The sequence below is a fragment of the Pempheris klunzingeri genome, chromosome 3 (assembly GCF_042242105.1).
Source record: "Pempheris klunzingeri isolate RE-2024b chromosome 3, fPemKlu1.hap1, whole genome shotgun sequence".
Lineage (NCBI taxonomy): Eukaryota > Metazoa > Chordata > Actinopteri > Acropomatiformes > Pempheridae > Pempheris > Pempheris klunzingeri.
This window is the reverse complement of record NC_092014.1, coordinates 8220772-8240537: the sequence shown is the minus strand read 5'-3', so window position 1 is coordinate 8240537 and position 19766 is coordinate 8220772. Positions and strand designations below refer to the sequence as shown.

General features: G+C 38.8%; 2 protein-coding genes across 2 annotated transcripts; both read right to left on the bottom strand.

The window, feature by feature from the left end:
- Positions 1-111: 111 nt before the first annotated feature.
- asah1b (N-acylsphingosine amidohydrolase (acid ceramidase) 1b) lies at positions 112-4858 on the bottom strand. The gene is made up of 14 exons (XM_070827545.1): positions 4752-4858; positions 4559-4605; positions 3721-3811; positions 3552-3638; positions 3369-3447; positions 3208-3282; positions 3072-3117; positions 2849-2993; positions 2664-2718; positions 2472-2553; positions 1562-1693; positions 1089-1212; positions 917-973; positions 112-819 (listed from the first exon to the last, which is right to left on the bottom strand). The coding sequence occupies exons 1-14, from the start codon at positions 4818-4820 to the stop codon at positions 730-732; spliced, it is 1179 nt and encodes a 392-aa protein (XP_070683646.1). The 5' UTR covers positions 4821-4858; the 3' UTR covers positions 112-729.
- A 1680-nt stretch (positions 4859-6538) lies between these two features.
- On the bottom strand, positions 6539-18299 carry frg1 (FSHD region gene 1). Its single transcript, XM_070827648.1, has 9 exons — positions 18181-18299; positions 17009-17076; positions 15337-15459; positions 12955-13012; positions 11260-11374; positions 10648-10752; positions 10361-10452; positions 7477-7587; positions 6539-6712 (listed from the first exon to the last, which is right to left on the bottom strand). The coding sequence occupies exons 1-9, from the start codon at positions 18237-18239 to the stop codon at positions 6676-6678; spliced, it is 768 nt and encodes a 255-aa protein (XP_070683749.1). The 5' UTR covers positions 18240-18299; the 3' UTR covers positions 6539-6675.
- Positions 18300-19766: the final 1467 nt, after the last annotated feature.

The following is a 19766-nucleotide window of genomic DNA, read 5'->3' as shown; positions in this document are numbered from 1 at the left end:
CATGTGAGCCTTGTTAATGCTGCTGTGTTGCTACTTTCACCCTATAGACAGAACAATTTATCAAATAATTGTTAAAATAAGTCAGTGAAGAAACAAGTAGAGCCTCACATTTTCATTTCCTTTATTTACCATCATTTTAAACTAAACAGGAAGTTGGCAGTTACGAGGTACATTTTTCAGTGTCTGTATGTTGAATGATCAGTCATGTGGAAAGACTGTACCTACTGACGATTTAAGGATTAAAAAAAAGACAACACTGAACTAAAGCTGGGCCGCACAGTGTGGAGGCACAAAGTGGTGAGTGTGTGGGCTGGATTCGAGATTTAACAAAGTAGAACAATATTTAGTATTAATTGAATTATTAACAAGCAATTCAGATTCACAGATGGACCCATTCTGCAAATACATTAATATTAATACATAATTACAGTAACAAAAAAATAACGGAACACATTTACAAGCATGATTCACTTTTCTACCCATTTCCCTCAAACAGACAAAAGAAGGAGTTAGTATTGATTTTTAAGAGAGTTTTAAGTATTCCTGAATTGTCTGAAAAAACAAATGTCAAAATGACATTGCCGTCGACGCAAACTTTGGTTCAGGTCATTGTTAGCTGTGCAAACAACCTTAAGATTTATTCTAAGATCAGCTGAGCTCGTCTCCATAGCAGCTTCTGCCCGTGCACCGACGCATTTACAAACTGATCCGGGTTCAGTGGTTGGACTGTTACCAGGGCATGCAGGGGTCCGGGCAGTCGCGGATATACGACTCCAGTTTTCCCTCAGAGACTTGCATCAGTGTTGTGTATGTTGTCAACTGTTAGGGAAAAGGAAAAAAAAAAAAAGTGAGAAAAATGTACTTCCGCCGAGTGAAGTTTGTCTTTGTGAAACTATTTGTTACTTGAAAGTCTGACCTTATTAAGCACTGGTTTGGTTGAGAGCACATCATACATGGTCTTCAGTGAGATGTTCTAAAGAACAAAAAAGGGGAGATTGAAGGTGTTTTACCACTCAAGTAGAACATTTGCATCTTATCAGTAACATAAATTTGTCCAGGGTGTGTGTGTGTGTGTGTTCAGCACTCACTTTCTGTGTGGTTTGGTTCATACACTTCATGGCAGGAGTTCTGCGATCATCCAGGAACAAAGGCTCCTTCCAGTGATCGTAGTTTGTCTCCAGGACGTACCACCGGCCCAGCTTCAGGTTGATCCTAAAGCACAGTAATTAAATAAAAACCTCACCGCGTGACAACTGATTTGAGTTGAATCAGGTGATCTGAAACCAAAGCTATCATCAGTTTCTTGTTGCGTAAGAGCTGTTTTGCAAGAAGAGCACAAGAAAAGCTGCATCATTGTGACTTTTGAGCCACTTGTAACAAAAGATTGGACACCAGTGCAATATTGTAATAATTATTATTGTTATATGGTGTTTTTGGTTTGCAAAGGACTGTCACACATTTAAAAACTCGCACAGTCATCTCTGTTTACCCAGGATGCAAAACACGCTGCATTGTTTATGTCAAACACTCTAAAAATGACAGGATAAGCTCTGGTACATACTCCAAGATGTCGATGCTGAGCAGTCTGGACCTGGTGATGATGCAGCCCTGGCCCGTACTGTTTCCCCCGAGGATGAAGTAGGCCGGAGCCAGCAGCTTGGTCTGAGCCAGGAGAGTTTTGGCCTCCTCGTAGCTGGTGAGAATGAGACAAGGCTCATTGTTGGGACACAGACGTTGTCACTTAACACAGAGAGGTTTTTATGCACCACAAATCTGTTCAAGCTTTATGGTATAATTCATAAGAACTGTTTACAAGTGCCTTTTATTAAATTAAACTAAACTAAACATGGCACTATTCAGTTATATCTATGACTACAGTCTGTGTGCAAACTAGTTTTTATTGTCCTGATTCATTTGTTATATTCAAATCAAATTCCACTTACTTTTATCATCTCTTAAATCCTCTTTGTGTGTACTTTTTACATTTGCCTTGTGTTTCTTTTACATCATGTCTCAAGCATCTCAATTGCTTTGTTGTAATGCTGTACTATACAAACAGTATTTTATTTTTCAGGAAGCTAAAAAAGGTTCCTTTATGGGACAAATGTTTCTTTTTAATGTTTGTTCTCCAGCAAATTGCATCGCCTCAGTCCTTAAGACCTAATAAACAATGCATTTTCTATCCAATGAAAACAAAGCATTTTCTTTTAAAACCTGAATTCTGCCCATCAGCTTATAGCCTCCTTCTCTTATTCTGGTGCACCTCAGCATTTTAAAGCCATCACACATACAGATATACACAACTGTCCTTGACGAAAATGATAATCACATCAACACTGTGCCTCTACTACACATGCAGCTAGAAGGCGAGACACAAATAATACAGTGACCTGCTCACAGAAACATTACAGCAACACCAGTGGCCTGGCCAAAAACTCCACAATGTGCCTTTGAATATCAAAGAGGAATACCTGTTTGCTTTTTCTAGGACGGAGCGGGTGAGAAAGCTCATCCACATCCCATCTCTCTCCCCTAAGATCCACTCCAGGATTCCTGCATGGGAACAGGTTCAGCTGATGAAAAGTACTAAAAAAAAACAAAAACTAGACCTTCTCTCTAAATGCACGTTGAGATACTCCTGAGCAAAATGATTAATCACTCACCGATGTATCCTCCATCGATGCTGAAGCGCTCATTCATAGTCAGAGTGAATACATGCTGGGAGAGAAAGAAGAGAAATCGTATTAATTTTTTCATACATCCAGAAATGCGCAAGACGTAAACACGACTCAACAGCTGTCACTGAAGTTAAAATTATGTTTTATAGCTGTAATGCTAAGTGACTCACAGGCTTGATGCCGGTCAGCATGCCAACGTATCCAGCGAAGTTCGTAGACTTGAAGACAGTCTGGTTGTTTCTCTTGAAGTCGAGGTTGATCACTAGAGGCTTCAACTTCTCACTAATGATCCACGACTTGTTTTTCACATCCCAGCTGTGAGGAGGGGACAGTCCGTCTCATGAGATGCAAGACTATCAAGCTCAAAAATTGCAATTTTAGAGTGATTCTTACCCCATGAATAACCCAAAATCCAGATTTCTACCATGAATGAGGTTACCTGTAAGAGTGCAGAGCCCAGGAGTGTTTCAGTACTTATTCAGCATTATTTTAAATTCATTAGTCAATCTGATACTGGACGATAACTCACCCTTATCATCTTCTGCAACAACTGACGTGCACACAGTGAAAACCTCATAGAAGATGTTGAACAAGGTGACTTCACCTGGATTGTAACAGATTTTAAAAAGGGTCAATGGGACATTTTTACAAACAGGGAGTTATATTCAAACAACATTTGGGTTTTCTTACCAAGAGGAATCCCTGAAACAGCTGCAATCCCTTTGATTTCATCACGGAAAGGGTTTGGGAGTGTGTTCACCATCAAAGGCTGCAGAGCATTATAGAACATACTGTCATGAAGCCTTTCCTGACAATGAAAATACACCAGTTATTCTGAGCAAAACATAGCTCAGAGAGAGGAATGGCACTTACCAGCGTGACGTCAACCAGCTCTATAAGCCGGCCACTGGGCACAAAAGCATTGGCCAAGTCTTTGATGGCCTGAATCATGGACACCAGCTAAAAAGAGAGAAATCGTGACTAACAAAAACAAATAGTATTTGTGAGACCTAGAGTTTAAAGTACATGACAGTGTTCTTACATCTGTTTTTTTGTCTGTAATCACAGCTGTCCATCTCTTGCTGGGCGGTAAGTCGAGGTCTACCGTGTACCAACTTACAGCTGCTTTGAACCTGATCAGAAAGGAAAAGCTGTAAAACCACTGAAGCGCAAATAAAGCGCAATAACAGGAGCCAATTCAAAACATCTCAGGCTAGATGTGCTTTTCATATCCGTTTGAGGGTAACTTAACATTTAATGCCTCTGGTGTTAAAAATGCAGCAGACTGATTCTATCTGACCAGCAAACCTCAGTTTAATCTAATGTGGACACAAATAGTTTAAAAAGTTGCTTAAAATAAAGGTTGCAGGCCTAGTTTTATGTCTTGAAAAAGAATGCTGCCTTCAAGAGATGCTGGAAATGTACACTTGAATTTTATGCAAAGAGAAAACTGAAAAAAAGTGAATCTTTTTATGACATATGACATCCAGTGAATATCAGGCATTCCAGCCAGACAATTGATTGATTTATCATCTTTGACTGGTGGTAATTGATTTTTCCTGATGACATCAACAGGGTTATTTTCTCAGGCTTTAAATCCACTGAAGAACTACAGATGACATAAATGACATTAATCTTAATAATTAATCTTATTCCAGTGAGGATTTGAAACATTTGACATTGACAGCAGCCAACAAAACATGAAAGCAAAATACATCCTCAAATGTTACTTAGGATTTGGATGCAGAGATTTACGAAGAGCAAGTGAAGGTAACACAGTTCAGGCATGATTCAAAGGTTACAAAACACATCAGTGACTTGCAAGGTTAACTAACCAGCTAAATTCCTTTCTATGAAAATTACAGACGAGTTTCACTTACGTGGGACCCTTTGGTGGATACATTTCTGATCGACAGTCTTCTGTAAACTGTAAACACATCCACATAAAACAGGGTTGAAGGTTTCTTTGTCACTTCAGAATAAAAACAAACTAAATGTAGTTAAACTACACACTCAGGCTCTGTCGAAACAATGTGTTAAACAGCACAATTATTACACAGAAAGGTCGCTTACCGGTGGTATAAACTGTGCGGATGCGACGAAAAATAAAGCAGCTAAAATGAGAAAGACGCTGTGACCCATTTTTGCAGATTTCTTCCAAACAATTCACCAGCGTCAGTTAGTTTACTGCGGAAGCTGCTACTGTTTATCTCGTGACAGCTGCCTCACGCTGATGTAAGGGAGGGGAAACCGGAAGGTCTCAAAGGCGCATAAAAGGCTTTTTATACACATTTATGGGAAATAATTCACACACAATTAGTAATATACAGTAAAGTACAATACAGTGTCATTATTTTGTAATATTGTTAGAACTTCGGATAAAATGAGTAACAAATTGATACACAACACCCCTCAAATCAGATTTGAGTGGTTGCTTCCATGCGGAAGGGAAAGTAAATAACATGACCGCTCATGTGGATGACTGCATTGATTCCTTCCTGTAGCTCCTGCGTGTCTACTAAAAAAAATTAATTTGTTTCGCACCGTTTTGCTTCACTGAATAACTTTACATTTGGTTAAGTAACAGATTCAATAACACGCAACACATTCAGCGCTAAAGAGTGTGAAGACACACCGCGGTAAAATGACACTGAATTGATTTCATGTGGCACACTTAGATTTCTAATCATTTATGTTACATGAATACTTTAATAAATATGTTTCCATGTAAAGTAATGTGTTATTAGTACACAGTTCACATAGGACTCAAATATTCATATTGGATTTTCTTTTCTTAAAGTTTTTATGGACATGATTCAGGCCTGTGTATGTACTGTAACACAGTGACTAAATCAGTACCAAAAGGTATTACTACACAGGCCACAGATTTTAGTATGTTTCAAATTTCTTAAGTAAATATTTTTTTATTTTCTTCAATATCTTCCATGTAATGTGAGGCAGTGACACTAAATCACCACTAAAACTTATGCCATTTTCATTATCAGTTGATTATTTTGACTAAATGATTACTCATGACCATAAAATGTCACACAGCAGCAAAGATGACTTTCACAAAGCCCAAATATGACATCCTTAAACTGCTTGTCCTGTTTGGTCACCTGGCCAAAAAACCAAAGATAATCTGTTTATCACATCTTGAGACAAAGAAAAGAAAAGAAAAACGTTGACAGGCTGGCACCCTTGCTGCAAAACCTACTAATATTGCATAATCTGCTGGTGTAGCTGTTTTCTCATGGTTTGGAGTGTGTCGATGGAAATATTTTTCAAAGGGATGGAGTGGAAGAACTTGACTGGCATGCACAGAGCCGTGACCTCAACTCCATCAACACCTCTGGGATGAACAGCGACGTCAACTGTGAGCCGCACCTCGTCACTAGGGCTCAACCACCTCAACCAGAAGGCAAGAAAACTCACTTCTTTTCAGTTTTCCCACATTTTGATTTGTGTACATGAACATATTACTTTTTTCAGGTGACATTTATCTTCATCACATAAACTTACTGCGAACTGATTAGAGTCACAGTATAAATAACTCATATGTTCTGACCTTTCACCAAAGGCTAGTGAAAGGTCAGAGTGGCACTTGTTTTCCATTTGAGTATTACCAGCTCAGTTATAGTTTATATATATATATCATTTAACACACCTCTCGATCATTGTACACTACCATAAAATGGGATAGTCATTCCAAAACCACGGGACATCCTATAATCCAAAGGTCTAACAGACGGTGTCCCCACAGCAAAGTGAATTTACACAAAATAAGCCACATGTGTCACCTGAATTCTGTAAATGTCACCAATATGATGAATTCAAAAAATACCACAGACCAAAATGAATGCTTTGACCGTGCCATTTTATTCAAACGTATTTAAAAAAGAAAAACAAAAAGTACATTAAATGTCAAAGCAAACGGTCAAATCTATAAAATCAAGACATTTACAAAGACATGGCGGCAATCTACTCAGCTGAGTCTTCACTTGCAGTACCTGTCTGCTTTCATTTTGCTTCTCCTGTAATGAAAAAAACATTCAGTGTTACAGTTTGTCTGTGCAACAAATATATTGTCTGATACTTTATTATAATTAATTCAGTGTCAACTACAAATATAAAATAATATATATGTATTTTTTGCTTCATATATTTTACCGTATCAGTATAAATAACTTTTGACACCTTGTGCAGTCGGTGAATATGCAGCTTTGTTTAGTGCTTCTGTTGACACACTTGTACAGTTTATGTGAGATATGACACATACTCATGAATTCTCACATATCCTACTTGTTATGATGCTTATGACTGCTATGATGATGATGATGATGATGATGTAAATAGATTTCTCAGTCTACTATAATGACAACATATGGTTACTAAACTATATGCCTATGTGCTTCTGCTTGTTCAAATAACACATCTATCGATGCACAGCAAACATGAATAAAATGAGAACTAGAAGTCAATAAAAACAGAGTGCACCTCTTTTCTTTCTCATGTTGTAGATGGAGGGTTACAAGTTGATTACATTTACTATTCAGAGATTGCCAGCCTTCGCTTGGCCTTGTGTTTCACTGTGTGAGAGAGTACTGATAGTGACTGATGTATTTTGAAAATACATTTTAATGAATGCTGCGAGTGAGTGCGTGAAATTTGCAGTCTGATTTTATACCGAGATACATACATTTCCTTTATACACAAAGGGACACTTCAGGAAGACTTATGATACAAAAATGTAAATTAGGTGTTTGAGAATAAATATCTACTGAACGCATTTTCACACCTGTCAAGGAGAGTTTCATGGAATTTCCCCTCCATTCTGGATTTCTTTAGCGAGGAGGCGTCTTCCTCATTAACCCTGAGCCGCCGGTCTTGAAAACTCTGAAACTTCTTCCTGTAATTCACACGGCAACATTAATAAGGCGATTACAAAAGGATGTGCAAAGGCTAATGACTCACGACTCGATTCACACACACACACACACACATAAACACAGACTCACCCTAAAATTTCTGAATTTTTCCCCCACTTATCCTCTTTTGAGAACTGACACTGAGGCTATAAGAGGAGAAATTTTAAAGAAAATCCAGATAATGAGCCCAAGAATTAACTTAAGTGTCTAAATGTTGTCAGTGGCAGCTAAATAGCAATAAGCTGAATGGCTAAGCTGACTAGCTGCCACAAATCAACATATACACTACTATTATTCAAATATTCAGCTAAAGCTAGAAGCTCTACAGAGGATAACAGTGACATTGTTAACAACGGTGGAATATTCTTCATATTAATCAAGAGAATTTATTCATGCCAGATCGTTAGCAAGGTACCACTGCACGGAAGTGCGTACTTCATCCTCCTCCCTCTGTCACTGTGAACCTTCAGGAACATTTTCCCTTATAAATGTGCATGGGAGAGCTTAAAATAATCTGTTCTTTTAACGTAAGCAATCTTAACAATATATTCAAGTATCTAACACAACAACCCCAGCATCCAGTCAGAAAGCTCTTTGATATTTAGCGCCTCTTTGCTCTGTCTGTGCTTTACGATTCCCAAGCTGCACTCCATCCTGAAAAGCATTTTAGACGCTAAACACTACATCAAGACACAGGCTCAAGGGCAGCCATTATCAACATGTCAACATGATGAGTCCATTTCCCCGGCATTCATCTAAAACAAATAATAGAGGGGGAATGCAAACCAAAGCATGCCAAGCAAAAAAAACGGCTTCAGACATATTGCCTGGGACTTAATAGCCAGCAGACGGGCCGTATATAAAACACTTGCAGCACTGGAAGCTGAAATGTGGCGTTGCCTGTTTTCTCATCACACTCTAGCAGACCAATAATTGCATCTTTAAGGCTCGATAGCGATGAGGCGGTAGCTTAAAGGCGTGATCTCACATCCAGGGATGTGATTTTGTTGTCAAAATCTGGTAGGTGCAGACTGACACAACGTGAAGATAATGGGAGGGAGGAAATCACAGTTTTTGTTCCCTCAATCAGAAAAAGGTGCTTTGGCACTCATTTCGGAAGAGCCTGAAAGGTGCACAGCTGAAATCGTGAAACGTCAAGCGGGGGTGAAACACAAGTGCAATTATTGATATAATGCTTCCACTTGTGGGAAAAAAAAAGACACTTCCAAGGTCTGAAACAGGAGAAACAAGAAAGCCAAGAGATACAGTTACAATAAACTCTATACATGTTTTTTACTTGGCTAAAGATGATTTTCATTGTGTGTGGGTACTGCACAGAAACACACATCATTTCAAAACATCTACTAACTAAATCATCTCCATGACAACAGTGACTCTGAGCGGTGAACGGCCTATGGATGTAGTTGAAAGCTTCGGAAACACAAAATAAGTGGATCTTGTGTTGTGAGATTTTTTTTTTTTTTTTTCTTTTCATCAAACCTTTTAGTTGTGGGAATACAGAGATCTGAGTGATCATGATCATGTCCAATTAATCCAATACACTTAATCCTGTAAATAGTTTAATGCACATGACAATAAATTCATTGAATACCAGAATACTTTTTAGAAATTAATACTACAGGCCCTATTAAATGATTTATAATGCATAGTATAATGTGCATTTAGGGTTTGTCCAGTTGCACTTTACTTAGTTATATGGCGCATAATCAGGGCACAAAAGAGGCTAAAGATGCAAAGGTGTTGTATTTAGTTTCTAAATTGATCATAGGTACGGCTCATCACTATTTAAATGGAAGACACAGGAGGCTGGAGAGGCAAACGGTTGCTTGCTAAACACACAGGGACTCAGGGTGTAACGGCAGTGTTGTGTAACGCATGCTGAGAACTCACCAATGTAGGCATGTGTTACTATAGGAATACTGCACGCTTTAAACAGCAGGAAAATACAGAGCAATTGACTTTGGACGAGGTGTTTGCCGGTCAATGGTGCAACCACATTCTGCCGCCTCAAGATAGAAATCTTTATGACAAAACCTCATTTTAAGACCAACACACCCGTGGGTGGATGTACATTTGCTACATACTGTACACATCGTGGGTGCTGGGCATGAAAATGGCAACTGTGCTGATCCAAAAGTAAAAATTACACTTGTGTCAGATGAATGACAGAGTGCCCTACATTTGTAATTGCTATTGAAACTACGTCAGATGAATGAATTGATTACACTCTGCTTATTTGTGTGTATTGTTGTTTTGGGGAGTGGTGTGTGGGAGGTGCATTATACTGTGGAGCAATTGTTGTCAACCTTTATTAGGCTCGTGACTTAAAACAAAGCAGTGTCTGAGGCAAAATGTGTTGTTTTTTTTATGGTTTTCTATGCAGTTAATTATCTCACAGCTCCTCAGTTGGACGAGTTGCATTTCTAATAGTTAAAAAAATATAGTATTTACCACAGGACTGCTGCTCTGGTCACTCTGTTTTTAACATGCATGTAAACTATTTATAACAGCAGCCAACACCTCCCACTACCCAATTTCTTAAGCACTTGAGTGAAGGAACTTCTGATTGACTGTTAAATTGCACTTTACATAAAGAACAAAAGGTCTACTGAGCCTTGCAGAGAATGACACTTAATTTGAAAGTAATATGCAGAGAGAATCCTTCATTTATTACTGACCGGGCTACTTGTGTATTAAATCAGCACTCAAGCTCTACACAGTGGAGCTACGTACACGTAATTGACCTCACAGGACTTCACATTGCCCCTGTCCTCTTCGGCGATGTCATCCTTACGCTTGACCTCTCGTTCCGCACTCGATCTGATCTGTTCACCATTCAGGAAAAACAAAACAGAAAGGGAGAGGAGTTTGCATTAAATATCAATACCTTGATCCCCCCTGAAGTGAGGTCATAAACATTTTCCCCTTCCTCCTCAACAGTCAGGTCCCCACGGAGACTGCATGCTTAAAATTAACAGGATTAACATGCAACCTTGTGGAAAACACGATTTACACATCACCTTCACCATCTCGTCATCCCCCGCTGTCTTGGTCTTGGCCACAATGTCCCCACTGTCACTGTAGGAGATGAAGCAGGTATTGGCTGCCAAGAGAGCCATTCTGCCCTGAGGCAGAACAGAGAGAAAACAGAGGAGGAGGCAGTAGATTAGATAGAATTGCAGTGGGATTGGTTGTTGTGACAGGCATGAAAGGTTGCCTGATATTTGATGTAAAAGAGTCTCAAGGTTGTGCTGGCCAGGTTGTTTATGGGTTTAACAAAGCATCAAGGCGAGCAGTGCGCCACAGTGATAAGGTGGATGCATTCTGCATAATGAATTAGTTGTTCCTGACTACAGCTAAGTGTTATCTCTCATGGACTGAACTCCAATCAGCCACGAGGCGAGGCGTGAAAGGCAGGAGAGAGCGGTAAAAAAAAGGGTCCCTTGTTCATGACATACATGGTAAAACACCGAACAAAGAATAATATTCATCATAGTTCCTTATTAGCTGAAAAAAAGCTAAAAACATTTTTTTTTATTAGTTAATCTGCAGATTATTTTCTAAATTCTGAATTGCTTTCTCAATGCTGGTCAAGTGCGTCAAATCTATATGCGCATCAAGATTACACTCACATCCTGGAAGACTGGCTCCCACTGTTCCCTGGCGCCAATGGCATCAGAGCGTCCCACTATCAAACCCTCAGAGTTGACACCCAGGTACTTGCCATATCCAGACTTCAGGGCTATCCTGCAACAGCAAAAACAACCAAATGAATTCCACAATGGCAGGACAACAGCACGGCCTCATTAAAAGCCGACGTTTACAGGAAAAGCTAATATGTGCCATCTCTTTGGCAGATTATTTTATCTTCACAACAGGAAAAGCTAAATAACATCAGAGTTAAGCTGAGATCTGAGAGCCACGACTGATGAAATACAGTTGCAATCAAAATTATTCAGCCCCGCTGAGTGTGTACAGATTTACACATTAAAGGTTTTCTGAAGATCAAGAGATTTTATAAATTAGATTATATTTGTATAAGGGAGTTGAGGGACATAATCATTGTGATAATGATATGTAAATTTTCTTTGTAGCATTTTTTGTAATACGACAATATCATATGTATGCATCTCTCATCTAATACTTGTTGTGTAATGTTTTTTTATTCGCTAGTAAGTAAGGCTACCAAATAATTGCAAAACACATTTTCTTCCTCTCATTGAATTTGTTCCAGCTATGACAAAGATAGAAATCCCGCCTATGCAGTTGCTCATGCTGAGCAGCAAGCATGTCAAAAAAGGAACAGCCTCAGAGAGGAGATTATTTTATTATACAAAAAGGTGATGGTCACAAGAAGATTTCCAAGCTGGTTGGCAGCATCAGACACAAGTTTAAAACTAACAGCACAGCAGCAAACCGTCCTGGGTGTGGAAGAAAGAGTAAAATTTCAGCAAGGGAACGTTGAGAAAAGCGAGAAACCCCCCGTATTACTGCCAAAGACTTGCCAAGACCTGAGGAGGGCAGGAACAAAAGCATCAATACAGACTATAGGAAGAACACTTAACAAGGAAGGACTTCAAGCCTGGATGCCTCAACACCCTCCATTCAGAACCAAAAAGAACATAAGAAGCTGAATTGAATATGAAAGAAAGGCAGTGGGTAGGCCTGTGGAGTGCTGGGAGCCTGTTTTATGAGCTGTCTGCACCCATGGATCAGAGGAATGTCTGGCGCAACAAGGAAAAGGCAAATGACAAGACGAACACAATCCCTCCAGTAGGACATGGAGGTGGATCTGTCCTGTTGTGGGGGTGTGTTGCTGCTGCAGCAACTGGCATCATGGATTCATTGAAATACCAGGAAAATTGAAGTTTGGCAATTTGGTCGGATTTAAACAAATCAATAGCAGCAAGGAAACCAAAGAATATTAGTGAGGTGGAATCTTGTGCACAAGAGGAACGGCCAAAAACACTAAAAGAGAACCCTGATGTCATAAAGGGCAAAAGGATGCTCGAAATATAGAGAAATGTTTCTTCTTAAAAATCACTGATATGTTTTATTAAACTTTGACCTTATTTAACATGTTTTCATTCAGTTTTGTTCACATTTGTCTTGACTTGTAAGATAAGAGGGTTGAAGAATTTTGATTTCAACTGTAGCTCATGAATTGGCAGCGCCCGCCTCCACGAGGAGAGGTTGGAAGGGCCAACGCAAAGGTAAATTACTCTTGTACATATAGATTGCATAAAGCCCCTGCAGCGGCTTCCTATTAAATCTTTTGGCGGAGGATTATCTACGGATGCAGAACCACTTTGTCTTTGTCTACTCACCTTGTGTCTGAGACCTTGATGGCAGTAAACTGTTCTGGAGGGTCAGGTCCTTCATCATCTGAAGCAAATAAAACAATTACCTTTTAAAGATTTTACTGTTGTAGGTGTTGCTTTTTTGATGTGGCATTATTCTGGTCCTCATGTTGAATGAATGTTTCTCTTTCTTTCACTTTTCATTGTGTTTAGAGTTGTTCTTCAGGAGGCTCCTTTCTACCTGTTAAAATAGCTTTTTATTCTATAATGATTCAAGATGCTTGACCCATTTTTTAGTTTTTTAGCAGAAATCAAAATGTATATATTTCCCTCTCACACCAAGTTCATCCTCCACTCCTTGGAGACCTGCTTTGCGTTTGACTTATGCATTCTTGTAATTAATAATGCAAACCTTCTGGCTACGTAATGCTGTGCTGAGCTGGCTCCAGTTCACACGCTGGAAGTTGGAGTAAGATAAGAATAAGAACTGTTGTGTTGCATTTAAATGCTTTATTTTATACTGAGGTCTCCTGGGTGTCTCATGATTTAATAAAACTGATCGCCGTGAGATTAGGTCACTTCCTGAACTTTACCATGAACCGCAGTATCACACAATTCAAACTGCGTCATGCAGGGTTCAGGTCATGGGAGAGCAGACCCTGCGAGACATTAACGAGGGAAGTATTAATAAAGTAGAGGTAAAACGTGACATAAGCTGCTTTTTCAAAAGGCTGATTATCTTAGAAATATGTCAGCTGCTGACCCTCAGAGCTGACTGAGAGAACATCAGCATGTTTCCTCTAACCTGTAGGTGAATGTGTGAGCATTTTTGGCAGTTTTCTAAAATGCTGTATCATCCACCGTGTGGCGCATGTGGAAAAACGATCCAGTAAAGGGAGGAAAATCTGTAATCTCTCTTTTCTATACTTCTAGCTTGCGCCCTCTTTCATCTCCTGGAAATGAGCTTATGTGCATGCAGAGGATGAGGATCCACTAAGGGAATTGGGATGTTTCAATCTCTTTGCCATTTTCAGCGGTTCTAATAAAACGTGGGCTGAATTAATTGTTAGTAGTGTCTCTTTCTGGGTAGCCTGCTTCAATGAGCACCACTCCCTCAGAAGTGCCTGAAGGCAGAAGTGAGTGGAAACTCAGAGTTAGCTCTATCCTTACCCTCAACTCAACCCCCGTTCAGCCTTTTCAGTCTGGTGTCTGGATTTACTACTTAAATAGTTACTGCTTTGTGGACTGAAGGCAAACTCCCCCTTTCAACCTCACAGTGCCTGGAGCCTACAGTAAACGCAACCTCAAAATTGAGTTTCAGGTTCTTCATATTGGTACAACTGTGGGATAAGTAGAGTAGATTTACAATTTGCATCTCCACTTAAGATGCAGGCAAAATGAAATGCAGAAAATCTTACATCCTACATGGTGTTATTTCGGCTTATAATCTTGCCTTGCAAGGTAAAGTCCCACTCTTTTCTTCTGTGCTACATATACATATTTCTAATCCTGAGGAAGGCTGGATGATACGGATCTATATATTCATAAAAGACTATGTTCAGCATCAATATACCATATCACAATATGGTATTGCAGTAAGTATGAGTTGCATATAAATTAATCAAATAGTTGTTCAGTGCAGTTAAATGTGTTCCAAAGAAGCAAACTATCATTTTCATTATCAATTTGCAAATTATTTTCTCAATTTATTGCTTTTGTTTAATAGTGGAAATGTATATCATGATTTCCTACAGGCCAGGAAATGTTTGGCACTTGATAACTGACAAAAAAGTTTATCTAAATTCATTTTTTCTTGATCAACTAATCAATGAATGAACTAATCGTTGCAGCTAATATTAAAACATATATGACATAATTCGGCAGCAACATTATGCAGAACTGTAACACAATAACATATCATCACTATACAATTCAAGTTTAAGTACAATGCTGAATATTGAATTATTAACCCGCCATAATCCCAGTTTAGAGCATTATTGAATGTTCTACACAAAACATGACCTTAAAAATACTTCATAAATGTGTCCTTCTCAGGCTCAGAAACGTATCTGGGTTAAGAGCAAAAATACACTTTCAATAAATGACAATAGAATTAAAAAATAAATTGCTGAAAATTCTTTGTGAAATACTTGTAAAATCCGAATGAGTCAGTGGGAGAAGTGTTCCCCAGGGGCCACTGTTAATGAGTCTCTGGCTTATTTTGAGAAATATGACCTAGCGGAGTAGAAATTATTGCCAGCAGTGGCCAACCAAGAAAAAAAAAAACTCAACAACTTAGGAATATCGGGTGGAAACATTAGTACAAACTGTTCTTTCTAGTATAGAAATAAACTCTATATACTTGAAAAGACTACTACTGTGCTGACAAACCAAAGTCACTCTTCTTACCTTTGTGTGGTGCACCGATTGTGAAGAGCCCGCTATCCAGGGCATGGATGTACGAGTTGTTCTGCATCTCTATGGCAACCGATCCAGTGATTTCCCCAAAGCTGCTGACAGACCACCAGCCACCTGGGGAGCAGAAGGACCCGTGTCAAAAGGTGTAATAACACATGACACCGCTGTGCGCTCGAAAGCCACAGCTGCCTTAAGGTGCAGTATCCACTCAGAGGACAATTTTTGGAGTAAACTGTATTTATATAACATACTGGGATTAGTCATGGAAAAATCACACAAGAGGCACCATATTCCAGTGGAATTACTTTAAGATGGCGACTCTATGAGATGCTGTATAGGCACAGTTATAACAAAGCGTTAGTGCTGTAAGTTTCTCAGTTGGTTTAGATGTTACTGGAGGAACAATCCATGACCAAAATAGTCTCTATAACACAATAGTAGCAGTGCTGCTCTCTACTGAAAATTTTTAGAGGCACCGGTACAAATAGTAATAAATAGACTATTTACAGAAGTAACAATGTGCTGTTTTACTTTGTAGTTTTTAACAGGTTTCCCATATTTTCATTTTATTTCCCTGAGATCAGCTCATAACATCTTGTTGTGTTGTTGACTTTTTCTGATACCAGAGAAAGTAAGACAGTAGCCTTCAATAACACTGCACGGAAACATTTTGCACCCTTGAATCAATTTATGGTTTATACATCGAGCCGAGTCTTACTCGCTCTATGCTCTCTCTTATCAAGGGTGCAACACCTGGAGAGGCTTTACAGATTTGGCTGCTTTCATGTGTTGTGCTGCTAGCTTGATGGATTCCTTCTGAGCTACAAACACTAAGCGTAACATGAAGAAAGTTCACAAACAGTGCGCATAAATGTTGATACATAACCACGCAGCACTAAAGAATTAATAACACTAAACTGTACAACGTATTATGCTAACTTACATGTATCACAGGAGTTTTGTGAGGCGAGTGCTCTTAGGTATACATGTTCCCAGGCTCACTTCTTTAAACTATTTTTTTCTCTCTTTAAGCAGAAATAACATCAGAAAAATTCAGAAAACCAGAATTATATGTGATTAACACACATTATGTTAACCTTCAATGTCAAATTTATTTCTAAATATCTATTTATTATGGAAATTAATCATTTAAAAAAGGGGGCATATTTGCTAATAGTTATGAAATTTAGCAGCACTGTCTCCAAAGTGGTTGCAAAATACAACTAAACGGTCACAGTCTGGAGCCCTGCAAAGGTCTTTCAATATTCAAAATAACTCCTGGCATCAGTAGCTTTTAAAACCAGCTTTGAGGTTTTTGTTTTCATCAGCATAGAAACATAAAATGTTAATTCCACGTCAGTTATCTTTTACAAACACATGTAAATGTACCTTAAAATGTATGTGGTCAGATTGGGCATCGATTTTGAATACTGGCTAATATTTTGACATGCAAATACCGCAATGAGAGATATTTATATTTTCACTCCATTGAACTTCTCAAGCTTATTTCCTCCCGTCATTGCAGAGAGCATAAAAAAGAGCTTCTCTCACTCACGTACAGCACATGCTACAAGAATATTCACCGCTTAATAGAAAGATTAACAGACTATAAAAAAATCACTCATTGGCTTCTATAATTTAGAAATGTAGAGGATACACATACCAACAACATCATGTTTTTCATCTTCATTCGCCATTTTTCTTTTCTTATCTTTATGTTTCTTCTTCTTCCTGTGAAAAATATAATAAAATGTTAATCAGAAGAAAAATCTTCATTCCTAACCAGCTTGATAAACACATTTTCCTTCAAATGGAACTCCAAGGTTTTTAAAGTCAATAACAAACCACTTTTTTGAGTTTTAAACTCAATTTTGCTTCTTGGACATGAGCACGAGACGATTATCAGAAGGTATTGTGCCTTGTTGACCTGAAAAAGTAACTTAACAACAGACTGAGGAGCAGCATTTCACTGCTTTGTCTGATTTAAGGTTTCATGCCTGTTTCAATCACACCCATCATGAACGTGATGACAGTGGACTACACCTGTGCAGCAAAGTGAATGAAACATCAGGAGGTCAGCACAAACAATAACTTATAGTTACTCTTTAAATTAATTGTGTTGTGCTGAAACCTGAATTCCACACAAAATGTTGTTTTTAGTTGACTAAAGTATATATTCAAGTGCCTCCAACTAAAACAGTATACAAGGCTAACATTTTTGATACTTCTGTTTGTGTGGTTAGGAACGATCCTGCCTGACTATCCTGTTTTTATTCACATTGTGCTCCACAATTATGCTGCCATCTGTAATTTTCTATGGTTCTTTCCCTCCTGAGACTGTGATTTATTTATTTCTCAGAGGGTTTTCTTGGCCTTCACAACTCATTTTACCACATACTATGAGGCTTTCTGCATCTAACTTTAGCCAAGTAAAATCAATATATTTTAAATACCTGGCGTTATCTGACATTTCTGCTGCTGCTAAAGCTTCTCTTGGATAAAATACATAATACATAATTGAACCACTGTTGTTATGTTTAGCTTGTGGCTCGTCAAACAAGTGGCTAATGTGTTAGCTAGTCCCAAACAGCTAAGAGATTGAAGATCTGCAGCAGCCTTTCTCACCATGATGGTTGTTGAAAGTTTAAGCGTGACTAAATAAAAAAAACAGTAATTTAACATAACGTTAATACCCTACCGGATATTTCAAATAGGGCAACAATAACGTTTTAGCCTCAGTTAGCTTTAGCATGAGTTACAGACACTCAGCTAGCTAGCCATGAATACTGTTGCAAGCAGTAGCGATTAGTGGTACTAGGTAAAATAATCACTCACCCTTTGTTTAAACCTTTCAAAACCAGTTTGGTTGATTTCACGTGAGAATATTCAGCCATTGTGTTACCTAGCTAGATGTTAGCCCGACTACTAAACAGTGAGCAGGTTGTGCTTCCTATTTCGACACAACAAGTACGGCGGCCGCGGAGGCACATTCAAAATCTGATCCACACGCGCTTCTCATGCAAGCTTTCCATTCATGCATCCGGACTAAAACTTCCTTAATATTTACTTAAATTGTGGAAATTGTGCCTAGTACTTTACACCTTGTGGCTCAAATATAAATATAGATTAAGATTATCTAAAGTGACGGTCTTGGGGAAAAACACAATTATTGTGAAACTGTTTTAGTTGCTGCTGACACCATTTCATATGGGAATATGTGGTAAGTGTTGCTTGTGGTGTTCTTTTACTGCATTGCATTAAGCTGTAATGTGTCTCCAATATGCTGTACTTAACAGTGCATGTGAATTACACAACTCACAGTCATTATATTGTGCATTTCCAGCACACAACATCATTTGGATTCTCATGGTTACCTCTGGCTGTGTTTTTAAGTTATTGTAATGTATATAAATCGCTTCTTTGCTGGAATTTCAGCTGGGCTTGGTTATGTATCTCCACTTGTGACCAGAGGAGAGTGAACCTCCAGTGAAAGCGGATGGGAAGTCTCAGATACACCGTGACCATGTAGTCATACTCAGTAAGTAATACACTTTTCCCACAGGTCTACATGCTTTGCTCTAATCTGCACTTTTTTGAACATCCGTACTTGCCTCAAACACAGTCAAGTTAACGTAAGTACAAGAGAATCTTTGCCGTCATTCAACACCATATGCACTTTCTTTCATAAATCAGATTTAATCGTGGCAGACCGTAAATCATGAGAGACATTTCATAATATATATCAGGATTGAGGTCAGAGTCTGAATAAAGTGGCATTTGTCTCTTCTTGCCAGCCCACACACACACAGTGACACCAGGAATGTTAAATGTTCCCTGAGTCAAACCCCTGAGACCCTTCCCTCAAATGCAAAAATAGACTCACCAATCAACTGGTAAGGTAGGCAGGGGGGTGACCTCAAGGATGGTGTCCTCACATAACTGTTTATGCTAATGTTGCCTCATTTAGCAGGAATGGCCCAATCAGGATCCTGTGACAGGAGGTAATAAATCATTTGTGGACACTGTCAAGAAGTAAAATAAATTAGACAGTGGCTTGTGTTATCTGCTCAGTGCAGTAAAACCCAACTGGTAAAAACGTTGGATCATTGTCCAACAGAAAAAAGTATCCAGAGAAAAACTGATGAGGGATTCCTGAAACCAACTCAGGCTCACCAGAATAGCTCCAGCACAAAACATGCCTTGAATGATGCAGCAGAGAGACTCCTGTAATGCCTTAGTGAGACTGCTGGTGTTGTTGTGCTTGGGGAGAAGTTGGTTGGAAGATTAATCTGGTCAGAAAAGTCTTGTAAGCTTTAAGGAAGTTAGCCAGTGGGGTTTTCAGAAGTCATGAATCAACATTTTACCCTGCTTGAACTGAATCCCACGTGTACTCCCTCTGTCATTCGTCATATTCACTGATA

What these genes read in the sequence shown, in the direction of transcription:
- asah1b (XM_070827545.1), bottom strand. Translation starts at nt 4,820, where the DNA reads ATGGGTCACAGCGTCTTTCTCATTTTAGCTGCTTTATTTTTCGTCGCA. An exon ending in TTACAGACAAAAAAACAGAT is followed by an intron (nt 3,639 to 3,720) that starts GTAAGAACACTG and finishes CTCTCTTTTTAG; the next exon opens with CTGGTGTCCATGATTCAGGC. An exon ending in CATCGATGGAGGATACATCG is followed by an intron (nt 2,554 to 2,663) that starts GTGAGTGATTAA and finishes GTTCCCATGCAG; the next exon opens with GAATCCTGGAGTGGATCTTA.
- frg1 (XM_070827648.1), bottom strand. Translation starts at nt 18,239, where the DNA reads ATGGCTGAATATTCTCACGTGAAATCAACCAAACTGGTTTTGAAAGGT. An exon ending in TTGAAAGGTTTAAACAAAGG is followed by an intron (nt 17,077 to 18,180) that starts GTGAGTGATTAT and finishes TATTTTTCACAG; the next exon opens with GAAGAAGAAGAAACATAAAG. An exon ending in ATCAAGGTCTCAGACACAAG is followed by an intron (nt 11,375 to 12,954) that starts GTGAGTAGACAA and finishes TTGCTGTTGCAG; the next exon opens with GATAGCCCTGAAGTCTGGAT.